Source organism: Denticeps clupeoides, chromosome 14 (genome assembly GCF_900700375.1).
Source record: "Denticeps clupeoides chromosome 14, fDenClu1.1, whole genome shotgun sequence".
Lineage (NCBI taxonomy): Eukaryota > Metazoa > Chordata > Actinopteri > Clupeiformes > Denticipitidae > Denticeps > Denticeps clupeoides.
In genome coordinates, this window is record NC_041720.1 from 3,766,299 (window position 1) to 3,782,742 (window position 16,444).

The 16,444-nt window shown below is 44.7% G+C and overlaps 2 protein-coding genes across 2 annotated transcripts in view; one reads left to right on the forward strand and one right to left on the reverse strand.

The window, feature by feature from the left end:
- Nucleotides 1-430: 430 nt before the first annotated feature.
- On the reverse strand, nt 431-7,542 carry tmem151ba (transmembrane protein 151Ba). Its single transcript, XM_029002986.1, has 2 exons — nt 7,166-7,542; nt 431-4,424 (listed from the first exon to the last, which is right to left on the reverse strand). Exons 1-2 carry the CDS (start codon nt 7,247-7,249, stop codon nt 2,973-2,975), a joined length of 1,536 nt encoding a protein of 511 aa, XP_028858819.1. The 5' UTR covers nt 7,250-7,542; the 3' UTR covers nt 431-2,972.
- Nucleotides 7,543-10,241: 2,699 nt separating this feature from the next.
- Nucleotides 10,242-16,444, forward strand: part of LOC114803388 (uncharacterized) — an 80,848-nt gene continuing 74,645 nt past the window's right edge. The window contains 4 exon segments of the mRNA XM_029002916.1: nt 10,242-10,303; nt 10,427-10,514; nt 10,683-10,850; nt 14,227-15,605. Of these exon segments, the coding sequence (XP_028858749.1) occupies nt 10,691-10,850; nt 14,227-15,605 (1,539 nt within the window). The 5' untranslated portion in view covers nt 10,242-10,303; nt 10,427-10,514; nt 10,683-10,690.

Here is a 16,444-nt window from a genome sequence, read left to right on the forward strand (position 1 = left end):
ATGCCTAAAGGGAAATATTTTGGCCATGATTTGGTCAGTACCTCAGATTATTAGAAAAGTAAAAAAGGAACCATCTACAACTTCTGTCATGTGTCTTCAGTTATATATCATTCTTAATTAAATGACCAAAGCAAATGACCATTTTCACAATTTTTTTGCTGTGCACGGGTTTAATGCCTTAATGCTCTGAATACCACAGTATATTAATGGGTAAACTACTTTACATGGTGCATGGTGTGTTTAAAGGGCAACATGAACAGACCTACGGAAGCATTTTTTTTTTTATTTGAACACCTTTATTACTGAACAATCTGAATATTGTGCACAGACTAGTGAAACACCTAACCTACGCAGTACAAAATGGACGTTACAGGAATTCGGCAATCTCCACGAGGGGAGAAGTAGAAAAGTTTTTCTGACCTTAGCCCCGGTCCCAGCTTTACGCGACTAATAAACACTGTCAGAAAACAGAAGAGGACCTCAACCGCTCGGTCGCCTGCTTCATCCAGTTTTTTGAATGACAAGAGGTCATTATTCCAACTGTGCCACTCCTGTCAGACCAGTTGATAGTGACTAAACTCTGAAAAGGTGAGCGTTTCAAAAGCGCTATGTTTCACCTCTACACACATCTGTACAGCTTTATCTCGTCCTTTCTGCTGTGGCAAAAGCGCATTTCGGCATAGGAGACTTTTGTTTTATGCGCTGTTCTTTTGTGGCACATTCAACAGTACACATAAGACTCAAGGCGATAACATATGTACAGTATATTAAAAAAAAAAATCAGGACGTCCGGCAATATACAGGAATGGATGTAAAAAAAAAAGAAGGTTATAAAAGCAGTCGGTAATGAACACCCACTGTGCTAGACATCCATGTGATCTAAACGTCTGTGTTGTTTTATCAAGATGAAGCTCATGTTGTACGTACAGAACTGCAGAAATGTGTCTGTGTGGGGAACGTTATGCAGTTTACAATGCGGATTATTTCATTAAATATCGTGTGTAACATTCATTTCTTACATAATTATCCACAGACCCATAGGCCCTGATAAAGCAGAGCTAGAAAATCCGTTCGGAGCAGACTCGATCACCGACTCGGCGCCAGCGAGACCCCAATGTCCTGTCTGATCAGTAGGTGGGCGAAATGGTGAGGAGAAATGGACACCTGAGACTCACTGGGTCTTGCATAGCTGTGAACTGAAGAGGTGTGTGTGTGTCGTTCATTTACATAGCAGTATGTGTGTGTTGGTGGGCAGCCATGCGTCTGGGGCTCGTAGTGAGACCGGGGTTGTGCGAAGGTCACCTATAAGGTCACAGGAAGTGCTCGGGCCATTTTTGTCCCATCTCAACGCTGGAAGTTGGCTTATCCGTGCCCAGATCGGGATGTTAAACACAGGCAGACTTTAGGGTATCTCTCTCCACAATCAGACAATGGGGGGAGAATCTGTAGAACATCGTGCTTAATTTTGACTGAGAAATGCTGTTAAATATTCACAAAGTGGAATGGTTTTGTAGTGATTTTGGTCATTTTACAACAGCCGTCCCGCAAACACTTTCATCTGGCGTCAGCATCTGAAATAGAGTGCGTGTTTATTTTTGGCCTCTCTGATGTCGCTGCGGTCCTGCTCCCTCCCCCCCTCCCCGCCTCGCTCATGCACCTTTTATTTCCCTCGACAGAGCCAGAACAGCAGCGGGGGGTCTTGGGTGTGTTTGCTAGTGTGGCATTTAACTACCCCCGAAAAAAAAAATGTTAAAGTCATAAATATTAAAGATTAATCAGTTGTAAACAGTATCAGAAATAAGAGCATCTGGAGGCCATGTGAGTGATGAGCATCAGGCACTTAAATGACAAAAAAAATAAAGAGGTAGTGCTACGAAAAGGTGGAACGCGTAGAGGCAGGATTTATAACATCCTACATGAATATGTGACACCCATGAACTTGTATTGTTAAGATGCGTCCCCTTGTATGTGTTGCTGAAGATATTAAGTAATTACAGGGCACGAGTCAAGACCCGTCGCAGCGACGCCCTTCTGAATGCTTATTGCATGTGGTGGTTTTCGTGTGAAATGGTCCTGCCTCTTCACTCCTTCCCCCTATTTGCAGCCATATACCAGCTGTTCATTTCAGATGTTACTTTCTTCATGAACCACTAGAGGAAAAATGGCTTGAGTGCCACTGCTAGCCACAGAAATAGTGATGGGGAACATTGTTCAACGTTAATTTATCCTGCCTCAATACAGAAAAGCAGAATCGTAACAGACAACAGTGACTCCGTTTTGAAAATGGCCGTCAAGTTTGAAATATTACTGATACCTCTAATGATCACTGTGCATGTAATTTATGATCTATAACAGGGCTGTCAATCAATCTAAAAAAAAAAATGGAACCAAACTGAATTGTGGGTCGGTCACTTTTTTACAGCTTCTGGCAGACTCTTCAAGCATGGGGAAGCCAATCAAATTCCCTAAATACTCTAACATATTGGCCAGTCAGTTGGGTTTATTGCAGGCTAAGTGGTTAATATTGTCCCTAGTGAGAAATTACGATTGATCCCTGCGCAGCATGCGAGTGTACAGAAAACAAAACGTTCATTTATTTTAACACGTTAAATATTTAAAAGTAACCTCTAACTGTTTAAATTTGACAGCCCTAATATGCAAGTGTTCTGAATGGATTACCTGACCGAGACAGATAACTGGTTGGTGCAGTAAATGTCGCATTTGACCATCGGCTTGTATTATAACTGGAACTAGAATCCACCGGAGGTTCTGTATTGCTCTTTTCTTGCTACCATGAGATCTCTCAGTGAAGCCCAGTTTTGATGTTCTCGTCAAAGTAGCATCCCTCCCTCGGGGAGGCTGAAACATTCCTCCATCATCAAAGTAAAGAGTGTTTATCCTCAAACCGTACATTCGTCGAGCGAGCCTGGGGCGGTTCGCCTCCCACGTCCAGCGTCTCAGCTTTCAAGGGGTCACAACGAGGTCTCCACGCAGGATCCGTTGCGATGCAGCGAGCGGTGGTCGTGGTTCATGCAGCCCTCGTTGCGGTGCACGATGAGCACGGGGAAGCAGAGCGCGTCCTGGTAGTCCGGCGGCTGAGGCAGCACCTCGTCCTGCCGGGCAGGTTGGCTGGACAGGCAGTGGGTGCTCTCGGTGGGGCAGCTTGGCTCGTTGAAGCTGCCTCCACTGTGGCTCCTCCACAGGCAGCTGCGGCGCGAGCCGTACAGTCGTCCCAAGGAGAAGCGACTGGCGCTGAAGGGGATCCGCGGGCTGCCGCCATTGGCGCAGATGCTCAGGGCGCTCCGCGAGAAAATCGAGGAGCTGCTGATGGCCCGGTGGCAGCGCTCGCAGTTCTGCCGGTAGCCACCGCTGGTGGCGGCGCAGGACGAGTAGCCGTTGCAGGCAGACAGCTGGGCCAGGTCCATGAGCACCGCCTCCGAGTAACTGGGCACCAGCTGCTGGTTGGAGCGGATGTGCCACTCCAGCTCGGTGCTGTCGATGGTGTTGACCCGCGGGATGTGCCGGCAGTACGGGCGCTCGTCAGTGGGCGTGACCGGCACGTAGTCGAAGCCGAACAGCTTCTCCACGTGGTAGTGGGCGCACGCGGTGTAGTACTCGGATAGTACCCTCAGGGGCCAGGACAGCGTGAGCGCGGCTGCCACCCAGAAGACACAGTGGGAGGCGTACCAGGGCAGCCGGTCTGGGTCTGAGAAGGCTACCATGTACTCCTTAAAATCAACGTTCTTCAGGTGCATCCCTTCCCGGGCCTCCATGTAGTCGTCCAGGCCCTCGTTGTCCGTGAAGAATCGGGCGCGCTGCGTCAGGTACGAATTCTCCGACTCCACGTTGGCGAAGCTAAAGCACTTGGTGAACCTCAGCCTTGTAATGGGGAAGCCCTCAAGGCCGAGCAGGTTCTTGGAGATGTCCTTGACCCCGCAGTTGGCGTAGTCAAACTCAGCCTCAGCCACATGTGTGTTGACCCTCTCGTGGTACACCTGGGTGGAGGTGTAGGCGTCGCCATTGCGGTAGCGCGTAACTTGGCGGGTCCGCCGCACGTAGTGGTAGCTGATGGCCTTCCACCAAATGCAGGGAGTGGCCTGCTGCATCCGCTGGACGCGCTCCATCACGCTTTCCACGTCCACCTTGTACTGCAGCTCGTTGTGGGTGTAGCAGTGCCAGCACTCCACCAGGTAGACAACGTAGAGCATGACCAGGAAGGCCAGCGGGATGTAGATGTAGCCGTTGGCGCAGATGCTGTCGTGGTAAATCATGGACTTCCTGTCGAAGGTGAGCCGCGTGACCTTGGTGACATGGCACCAGACCATGGCGCCAACGCAGCCGTACATGAGTAGGGACAGGATGAGGCATTTCCAGTGAGACTCCCGACACAAGGACTTACTCAGGGACTGCTTCACCGGCCGTTGCTGCAGCACAGAGAGACAAAATGATAGCGTTAGCATGCTAATTTGCTACTTCATGCCCTTTGAACTGTGCAGAGTGTGTCTCCCATCGTCCTTAGGGTCAGTTGTTAGCCTTCATATGTAAACTGCTGTTTCTATATGAGGAATATGGGGTCAGTGGTGGCCTAGCGGTTAAGGGAACGGCCCCGCAATCAGAAGGTTGCGATTTGCCAATGTGCAAACCCCAATTTGCCAATGTGCCACTGAGGATCCACTGAGCAAGGCACCGTCCCCACACACTGCTCACTGGGCACCTGTCATGGCTGCCCACTGCTCACCAAGGGTGATAGTTAAATGCAGAGGACATATGTCGTTGTGTCACCGTGTGCTGTGCTGCAGTGTCTTACAATGACAATCACTTCACTTTCAATTAACATAAAATCTATTCCTAGGTCTCCATAAGCCACGCCCCCTTTTGGAACCACCAATAGAGTCTTAGCACCTAGTTCCGAATTTTCTACATCCCCTACCAATAGCAAGAGAGTAAATGAGTGTTGGAGAAGCACCAGACATTCCCCCATATTATGGATTATATTTCTATATTGATTATTATGGATCAAAATTCTAAATATCTAATAAATATTAAAATATTACCTAATACCAACCAAAAATCAACCTGAATTGTATTTATACAGACAGTACTTGGTTGGGCTGAAGAGTTACCTTTTAAAATCTTTTTTTTAGATGCAGTAGTAATGTAAATGATCTCATTCTCAATATTATCTTTTATATTTTATGTTTTCTTTATGTTTTCACTACTGGTGATTGTGGGCTTGCACCAAACTTCTCATCTGAGCACAAATACACTTCTCCACTTCTGAAATATTAATCAGTTTGGTGCTCTAAGTGCTTCAGCATGCCTTATGCATGAGCTTGCGAGCTGGGCGACTTCATTTGTCATAATCAAATATTTCCCACCGTGCCAGCATGATAATTGAATCTCCTTTCAGATCCATTTCAGATTATAGCCAGATTAGTCGAATAATATCTGCACGCCAGTGATTTCCAATCTGAAATGCACACGTTCCACAAAACTCTCGCGGTTTAAATCAAAGGACCTCGGAGAACCATGCAGCAACGGCCCTGACACAGTTACAGAACTATTTCAGCCTGCGGAACTGGACAATTGACTTCATCGCTACCATAACGATTATCAGATGATACCAGGGGTCACCATCTTTTATATCATATTAATATTATTTATCATCTGTGTCGCAGGCAGTGCGCTCTAGTTCCCAGCCGTCAGTTTGTTTATTTGACTCGATGCTGCGCCGCTGTGCCACGCTTTTAACGCGGCAGCAGGCGTTGAATAATAGATGCCCATTTTTTCCGTAATTATCTCCGCCGCCTCGTCACACGGGGCGACCCCAAGCCCACCCCCAATGTGACCACACGAGAGGCAGTGGGAGGGTGGAGGGACCTATCCCGCTCGATCAATAGATTCGAGATCCTCTCGAGTTGCAGTATCAGTTCAGAGCTCACAACACACCACTGAAGGCTCTTTCCAACACACTCGCTATATAATAAATACGGTAGCAAACCAAGGCCACACTTTCCACATAAAGTGGAATATTGATTAATATCGATTCTTAGAAGAAGAAAAAAGCATGTAGGTAGGCCATAGTTTTAGGCCGTGGTACAAGATATTGTGAATGGGTCACCTCAACTTCACCTCACGGTTCCCTAAACAAAGCACACTACCAGTCAAAAGTCTGGACGCCCCTACCCCGTGGCGGTTATGGAGACTAGGATGAAGACGCCAAAGTAATTTGTTGTATCGGGAGGAAGCGAGGTATGTTTGATGAATCCGTTTTCTCCTCCGTTTACCTTCACGGCTGCTTTGTTCACTGTTGTCGTCATCAAAAGCTCATTAACGCGAGTGAAACCTTCAGGACTGTTGGAAACTGTCCCCGTTGTCCAACTTAAGGTGGTGGAGAGAAGCCAAGAGGAGACGGCAAAGGAGAGACGCACGTTTTTTGGTTTATTACACGACCTCACGCGTTAGTTCAGAGTCATGTGTCTTCAGGTTTTTTCTATAATGTAAAAAAAAAAAACCCCAAGACCCGTAAATCAGCTGCGTCCTAACTTTTGACTGGTAGTGTGTGTAAAAATATGAGCCTACTCGCTATTTCATGACATTTCAAACACTTCTCAAGGGCACTCAGAACGGAGCACCGCTCGATTATGGAGAACGTTGGCTAGAACAACACGGGCAATGGTGAAATCTAAAATGCTGAACAGCTTTAGAGTTAGTAGAAATAATATAAAAAAAAAAAAGACTTGACACCGAAGCTGGTGTGTCTATGAAGAAGGTGAAGTGTAGAAAACTGTAAAAAAAAAAAAATGTTGCCATCCATTACTATGCGAAGTGTGATTTATTATAAATGAAAAATGGCATCCCCCCCTTCTCCTGTAAAATTGGCAACATGTCGCTTACGTCCATATGGCTTTCACTCCTGGATGTGCACGCACACACACACACACACACACACACACACACACATTTTGTACAATAGAATGCATACACAGCACTCATTTGCTGCATATTCCTGTACGTTTCTGAGCATCTCGCCACGATTCCTGCGGCCTGGAGCTCCGATCGACGTTCACACCTGCTCAGACGCCATCAGCCGAGAGGAGGCTGTCGATCGGACCGATGGCCTGGAGGGGGAAGCATGGCCGGGTAGATGCCGCGTGTCGCTCACCTCCTCCCGGCGGCACTCCGCCTCGTCCTCGGGGGCGCCGGTGGCGCTGCTCTCGCCGGCCGTCACGGCCGATGCCGGGGACATGCTGGCGCTGTGGGTACCCGCGGGGGCGCGTAGGTCTCCGAGCCGCACGGCATCATCCGGGACGCTCCCCCCTCTCGCCGCGGTCCCCTCGCAGCCAACACGCCCCTCCCCGCAGCAGGCGAACCGCGACGATCCGGAGCGCAGGTGGCCAGGTGGCGGGGACGAGGCGAGGATGGCGGAGTCCCTGGGGCTGAAGGGGCGGGTACGTGATCCTCCACCCGCAGCCCTGGAAACAAATGCGCGTCGCTGACGCCGCGGAATTCGGCGCCTGATTCGCGGCTCTTTATTCGAATTGTTCCGTTCCACCTTAAGCGCCGTTCAGCCGACTGTAGTGACGCGGTTCCGCCGGCAGGCGTCGCCAAAACATAAAAAAACAACCAAAAAAAAAAAATCATTTTTTCATTTTCTCTGTTTTATTTATTCTCCAGCATTAAATCTTTTGCTTGTGTGCACATTTGTTGTTGTTCACATTGCACATGCCTTCCCAGCAAGAAGACAGGGGATTGGACTGAAAGTCACCCGTTGCCTGTAAAATCCACGTATGACCATCGAGCTCACCTGGAACGTGTTTAACCTGGAAGGTTTGAATCATGTCTGCAAATCCATACGACAACATACGTGCCATTCTCAAGTAATGGTGAAGAATAGTGATTACACCATTGGATTCTGCTCAGCGGGCTGCAGTACCCGTGTAGTTCAGCGAGGCTTACAGCCAGGAAATCTGTTTCAGAATTAATATGGAATCATTCATCATTAATATGGAACATTAATATGGATTTGTTGCAAAATATTGAAACAAAACCTACCTAATATCAAATGAAGATGCAACATTGATAACAACGAGATGTTAGAATTTTGACAACATACATTTTTCATTTACATCTTGCTCTTTTTTCATTTTCGCCTGAGAATTTGGTTGGATTTTTGCCACAATTCTATCGTGTGGACGGGGCTTTGCCTCATTGGCCAGCAGGTATTTGAGTGAGGTTTTTATGACAGACCGTGGCCAGCAGGTATTTATTAACAGATAACGGTGTATACTGATACATTTTTCATAAAAAAAAATGCTGTCGCATCTCAATATTGTGCGTAGGCTTATAAAGGGGAGTGTCAGTCTCGGGGTTTGTTAACCTTTGAACTAATCAACTGAGTAGTCAACCCCAGATGGTAACCAAACCCTATACCGCCACCCTCACATTGTGGTGCCAGGAAAACTACCTCCGGCTGGGGGAGTCGAGAGGGTGAGCAGCTTCAACTACCTGGGTGTCCACATCTTGGAGGACCTGATGTGATCTGAACACATCAAGGTTCAGGCCAAAAAAGCAAAACAGCACCTGTACCACCTGAGAAAGTTTAGGGCATAACGCTGCTGCAGGTCACCTCTTCCGTCCCTGCAGGTCATTTACTCCAAGAGATGCAAGACAACCCAAGTCACACCCAAATAAAAATATTTTTTCAATAGCAAAATCAGGCAAAAGACCAGAACCGATAGACTAAAGAGGAGTTTTTATGCACAGGATGCTGAACGAGAACGTGCCACCTCAATGTTTCAATGTTAACCATTTTCTACTGTAATCTTTCACTGCTACATTGTTCATTGCTTCTTCTTCTTTTATTCTATTTCATTTATCTTTATAACTATTACTTTAATTATGCACAATCAAAACAGGGTGTCTCACAGAGGAAGGTAGTAACGAGTTATATTTACTTGAGTAGGTTTTTGGAAAAAATGTACTTCTATGAGTAGCTTTACGAACAGGAATACAAAAGTGTTAGAAAATTCTTTATTAATTACATTTTTTACTATTGTGTGTGTGATTTGGAAAAAGCCCTTTGTTTGTGATCTAAGCTTATTAATAATGTAAAATTATTTTCATTTGTTTCACTAACAAAATTTCTAATTGTTTATTACCAGACATACAATAAGGAATGTGTACTTATACCTTTGGCTCATGCAATGTCAAGTAAAGATATATGTTCACCCACACTTTTTTGGTCAAATATGTATGTGAGATGTCTGAAAATCACCCAGGTACATAATTACATTATGTTTTATTGGTGGAGGGACAGTTACATCCTGGGTACCTGGCAAAATTGTTCCCCCTAGTTTTTAGGTAGGGTGACCAGACGTCAGACAAAATGAGATTATCATTTATTAGTCCCACAAGTTGGAAATTTATATAGTCATTGCAGAAAATGAGCAGCAAAACTAAATATCATAGAGAATATGCCAACTATGTAATATAAGGAGTTCGCTATACTAGTCTGAGAAAACAGTGGATGAGAGTATTTAAAATATCTGTATATACATGCAATATATTGCTGTGTGTGTGTATTCTATTCTCCATTCTCCTTCCACTAAACTAGATATGTGACATATCTGGAAATCACTCGGGTACATAATTACACGTGAATACAGGAAACAGTCACTCGTAATATACTTTTACAAGTAGACTACTGCATATCTATTCCGGTGACTTCAATCGTTTCGAATAATATCTGTAAAAATGAAAGACGCTTCAAGTAAAGACATTAAAAAAGCAGCGAAAACGTCTAAGTAGAGAGAAGTCGCCTAACGTTGCAGTAGCGTGTGACGTCATGATGTGAAATCAGCGCGCGCCAGGGGGAACATGGGGGAACAGAATTTCCCGCAACACCTGTTAACTGTAGTGCACCTGAAACAGCCCAAACATGGTAGTGGCGACAGCGAGAAGGAAATTCGGAAATTCCACCTCAGAACCCGGGCCTGCTGCAGGTTGCAATTAATCACGGCGAAATAAAAAAGAAAGTAAATTCCAGACCTTTTCTCGGCAATATTAGGCGCTGACGGCTCTTAAAGAGACAACGGCCGTAATGCAACGAACTTTCCAAATAACCACGTTTCTCTTATATGACGTCACCCGACTACACACAAGTGTAGGAAGACCGACCTGCAGTGACACTCCGCACCAGTAAGTGGCGCCGCCGCATTCCTTGGGGGTAAAAAGTTGAGATAAGAGAGCAAGTAGACCCAGCGAGAGCTGCAGCTTCCCGGGAAATAGTCCTGTGTTTTCTGTGCGTGATTCTCCTTTCTACACATTATCACAGATACAGTTACGCTAAATAGCAGCTAAATACGCATTCAGACTGATGTCTGGGATCATTCTCACTTTTAATTCTTCACTGTTCGTTGTCCAGACCCACTTCCCCACAATCACGTTTATATAAAGACACTCTGCTTGAGATTAGCTGTAACTGAGGAATCTCCGGGGAAACATTTCTAAAGGTGACTGTGTGTCTTTATGTATTCTCACAAACCTGCTTTGTCGGTTTTATTATATTTTCCATGCATTTTTGTCAAAGAATATATTTCTGTCTAGAATAATTCTAGAATTTGGTTGTTGTTGGGTAGGTAATTGTAGTATAATTACAACATGTTCTGCTTCATTCCAAGGTCTCAAGATGGATCTGTTTCCTACTGATCTGTGGAGTGTAGACCAGAACAGCACAGATGTTAAACCAGAAATATCATCAGATACCATCACATCTCTGAACTGTGGTGAAACACTGGAACCAACAGCAATTCATATCAAGAAAGAGTCGGATGATGAAGATTATTCTGGTGAGTGGAGTTAAAATGATTGGAGGGCGTTAAAGTGATTTGGACATTAGTAGAGCTGCAACAACGCATCGATTAAATCAATAAAAATCTATTGCTAAAAGAATTTAATAATCGATTTGTTGTGTCTTTAGTTGAGCACGAAGCGGAGTGAACAAACTTGGGCTCTCTTTCCTGCGGAGTTCGGCGCCTCATAGACAGGGCAGAGCAAAAAATAAATAAAATAAATAACGCAGCGGTAGAGGAAAGATACAGGGCCACATGGGCCAAATTCGCCTGCATTTTAACATGTGGTTTTACACAACACTTGCATTTATGAAAAAAATTGTCGCTTTGAACTGACTGACTTTGTTTGACTTTGTTGATTAATCAATAATAATAATAAGATGCAGACACACACACTTTTGCAGATGAACACACTCACAAACTCTCACACTGACACACACACACTCTTTCTCGCTTCCTCGCTTCCTTTGTTCAGACACTTTTCATTGCAATGCAAAAGTGTTCACATGCTCCTGGCTCTTTTCTTTGATGCTATGGGGGCAGTGGTGGTCTAGTGGGTAGGAAGCGGAAACGTAATCAGAAGGTTGCCGAATCCCAAAACACTAAGGTGAGAGCCAAGGTGCCACTGAGTAAAGAACCACCATCACACACTGTTCCCCGGGCGCCTGTCATGGCTGCCCACTGCTCACCAAGTGTTATAGTTACATGCATATACCAAGTCAGGTGATTTCGCAACAAAAACGCCAGTGTTTTCTTGTGCTTGCTTGTGCCTGCACAGAAGATGAGCTCACACATTCCACAGAGATAAGGATGAAGGACACCTTAATATAAGGTAAGCCTTGTGCTCCTCATATTGCAAGTCTGAAATAGCTTTTTGCTGGACCTGCATTTTCCTTCACAATGGTTAAAAGCAGAGGACACATTTCGTTGTGTCACTGTGTGCTCTGCTGCAGTGAATCACAATGACAATCACTTCACTTATGTTGCATGCTGCAGAAAACAGCTGCTTAGATGGTGTAGATGTGGCAGGGAAGCAGAGGCAAGAAGTGAAGTGATTGTCATTGTGAAACAGTGCAGCACACAGTGACACAACAAAATGTGCCCTCTGCTTTTAACCATATTTGCGTAGTACTCTTTAAATTTACACAGCGATAGACTGTGGGCGGAGTTAGTGATCTGCCCCGGTTTTGTTTTTTTTTTCCATTACGCAGAGGAACCGAGCAGACTGGTCCATGATCCCGTGGTCCCTTTTATTATTTCCTGTACATATAAATAATGACGTTTTGGAATGTGTACTGTCCCCATCTCAAGTAAGAGCGGTTACAGGTCCGGGTTACCCGGGTGTGGCGGAACTGAGCTGCTGTGAGCGTAATAAAGAGAGTGTGATGGAGACCCCAGCAGCAGTGTGAGCTTGTTCTTTCAGGTGGATCTTCCTTCTCTGTAAGCTTCACCAGACTTTCCTCCATGAACAGACTAAACATGTTACAAGCACATGCAAAAAAAGCCCACGTAGCAGGTGTTGTCTTGCGCACATGCACAGATGTGCACAGACCAAACGTTGCTCAAAACAGCCCCTTTTCCTCATAAAAACTTTACTTTTCTTAGCAGACGCTTTTATCCAAATCTACTTACAAGAGGAAGACACCAGCAATTCTCGTTTCTATAGATTTTGAGTTACAAAACTTTTTAATTTTGTGCAGTGTTTGACTCGTTTGAAATACTCTGTGGGATTTTCATATGTTTCTTAAAGGTGTTAGTAGTCTCGGCTAGTCGAATGGAGCAGGGCAAGTTGTTCCACCAGCCAGGGACAACAAAGGAGAACAGGAGTCGATTGGGATCGGAGACCCTGTGAAGAGGGCATTTTAGTCTCATCTCATTTGCAGATCTGAGAGGGTGTGGATATAAGAGGGTGTACTTCCATTTACAGCCCTATAGGCAAGCATCAAGGATTTGAACTCGATGTGAGCAGCTAACGGGAGCCAGTGGAGAGAGATGAGAAGAGGCGTGACATGGGTGTGTTTCGGCTGATTGAAGATGAGGCAGGCTGACACATTTTGGACCATCTGGAGGGGTTTTATGGTGACTGCAGAGGCTCCAGTCAGGAGAGAGTTACGATAGTTGAGTTTAGAGATGACCATTGCCTGGACGAGGAGCTGCGTAGCCTGTTGTGAAAGAAAAGGCCTAATCTGGAGATCACAGCAAAATGATGGTTCAGACTCAGTTTGTCTTCAATCCAAACTCCAAGGCTTTTTGAAGACGCCGTAGGTGTTAACAGTTGTGAGCCAATTTAAATTGAGAGGATTTGCTGAGGGGAGTTGTTGCCCGGAAAGATCAGAATCTCAGTTTTGGATAGGTACAATTGGAGGTGTCGCTCAGACATCCATGCCGATATGTCCGAGAGACAGGCCAAGATTTTTGTTGTAATAGTGGTGGGAAAGACAAATAGAGCTGGGTGTCATCAGTGTAGGAGTGATAAGAAAACCCATGTGATTGGATGATGTGGCCAAATGAGCGAATGTATATTGAGAATAGAAGGGGGCCAAGGACCAAGCCTTGTGGGACCCCTGTGGTTACCTTAGAGTAACCCTACTCTAGAAAGTATCCCCATGATACTTTGAAAGACCTGTCTTGAAGATAAGAGGTGAACCAATTTAGTATAGTTCCTGTAATTCCTGTAGTTCCTAAATCTGAGAGTGTGGTTTTTTTTAATTGTGTGTGTTTTTAGCGTAACACCACGTGTTAATGCAGGTGAATTATGGCCCATATGGCCTTGTATCTTTCCTCTACCTCCGCATTATTTTATTTGTGCTTCGCCCAGTCTGAGGCGCCGAACTCTGCAGGCATCAGTGTGTGAGAGAGACTGAGTGTGTTCACTGCGCACCACGCTCAACTAAATATGTTTTTTATATAGGTAAACGTAAAAAGGGAGAGAAGTTACTGAAAAACGAGAATCTAAATTGAAAGTCTCACGATCGAAAATGAGTGAGCTGTAAGCAAAAAGGTTGTCAAAATTCCAACCTCTTGTTTTACATTTCAACATCTTATTTTTGCCACAAATCTGATTCCATAGGTTTACAGGAAATTATTGACAACAATGCTGTACAGAATGTAATGAGGTTTTGTCAAAAGTGTAATTAGATTTGTCTTTTAAAGTTGTTAAATGGATCTGAAAAGTCAGATCTACTATACATTTCTTATTACCAAATCAGAGGAATAACCAGATGTCATTAAACAATTCCATGTCTTCTGATTTTTAACTTCACACATTCGTTTCAAACAATTGTTACACATTATAGAACTACATTGCAATCACAACTACTTCAACATATTTTAAACAGTGTAATGTTCACTTCAAATTTTCTTATATTTGCAGAAATTGTAAACAAATTTACGAATCAAAGATATAAAAAGGAAACGGAAGAAAAAACACACCAGTTCAACAAGTGTGTCTACGGTCAAACGAAGAACCTTGAAACACGACAGAGAAACCTTTCTGAAGAGAAACCCTACCAGTGTGTGGAGTGTGGGAAGAATTTTACACGTGCATCGGACCTTAATAGACACCAGAAGATACATACTGGAGAGAAGCCCTACCAGTGTGTAGAGTGTGGAAAGGGTTTTACACGAGCATCACACCTTAAAATACATCAGAAGATACATACCGGAGAGAAGCACTACCAGTGTGTGGAATGTGGGAAGAGTTTTAGGGAAGCATCAAACCTTAAAATACACCAGAGGACACATACTGGAGAGAAGCCCTACAAGTGTGTGGAGTGTGGGAAGAGTTTTAGAGATGCATCAAACTTTAAAATGCACCAGAGGATACATACTGGAGAGAAGCCCTACCAGTGTGTGGAGTGTGGGAAGAGTTTTAGACGATCATCAGGCCTTCAAATGCACCAGAGGATACATACTGGAGAGAAACCCTACCAGTGTGTGGAGTGTGGGAAGAGTTTTACAGAAGCATCATACCTTCAAACACACCAGAGGATACATACTGGAGAGAAGCCCTACCAGTGTGTGGAGTGTGGGAAGTGTTTTAGACGAGTATTGCGCCTTCATATACACCAGAGGGTTCATACTGGAGAGAAGCCCTACCAGTGTGTGGTGTGTGGGAAAAGTTTTACACAAGCATCACACCTTAAAATACACCAGAAGATACATACTGGAGAGAAACCCTACCAGTGTGCTGAGTGTGGAAAGAGTTTTACACAAGCATCGGACCTTAAAATACACCAGAGGTTACATACTGGAGAGAAACCATACCGGTGTCTGGAGTGTGGGAGGAGCTTTATACGAGCAACGGACCTTAAAATACACCAGAGGATCCATACTGGAGAGAAGCCCTACCAGTGTGTGGAGTGTGGGAAGAGTTTTACACAAGCATCGGACCTTAAAGTACACCAGAGGATACATACTGGAGAGAAGCCCTACCAGTGTGGGGAGTGTGGGAAGAGTTTTACACAAGCATCATGCCTTAAAGTACACCAGAGGATACATACTGGAGAGAAGCCATACCGGTGTGTGGAGTGTGGGAAGAGTTTTCCAGGACTATCAATGCTTAAAGAACACCAGAGGATACATACTGGAGAGAAGCCATACCGGTGTGTGGAGTGTGGGAAGTGTTTTACACAAGCATCAAGCCTTAAAATTCATCAGAGGATACATACTGGAGAGAAGCCCTACCGGTGTGTGGAGTGTGGGAAGAGTTTTACAGCTAAATCAAACTTCAAAACACACCAGAAGTTACATGTGAATAATCTTATGAAAAGCCCTGCAAGTGTACAGACATAGTTGAGTTGACGTCATGATTACACCTGTAAATTGTGGTAAAACTATGGAAGCAACATTGAATAATGAGAAGCAGAAAATTGGAGCAATTTAGTCAGTGACATACATTTTTTTTTTTGATATTCCTCCCCACATTTTTGCAGATTTATTAACAAAGAATGTATCATTGTCCAAAGAATATAATTATTGTCCGAAGTTTTCAGACTTTTTGTGCAATATTTAGTAGAAGCACCCATGATCTATTACAGCCATGAGTCTTTTTGGGAAAGATGCCGTTTTTCACACCTGGATTTGGGGATTTTATGCCATCTTCCCTTGCAGATCCTCTTCAGTTTTGATGCTAAACATTGGTGTACAGCCATTTTTGGATCTCTCTAGAGATGCTCAATTGGGTTTAAGTCAGGGCTCTGGCTGGACCATTCGAGATCAGTCACTTGAGATGTTGTGAAGCCACTCCTTCATTATTTCAGCTGTGTGCTTAGGGTCATTTTCTTGTTTGAAGGAAAACCTTCAGCCCAGTCTGAGGTACTGAGGTTTTTGTCCAGGATATCCCTGTACTTGGCCGCATTCATCATTCCCTCTATTGCAACCAGTCGTCCTGTCCCTGCAGCTGCAAAACCCCCACAGCGCGATGCTGCCACCACCATACTTCACTGTTGGGACTGTATTGGAAAGGTGATGAGCAGTACCTGGTTTTCTTCATACTGGGTATCTTGGTAATCAGAGAATCTTATTTCTCACTATCTTTAAACTGTTTTTAAGCAAGCTTCATGTGATGTGAGGCTTTCATAACTCAGTTT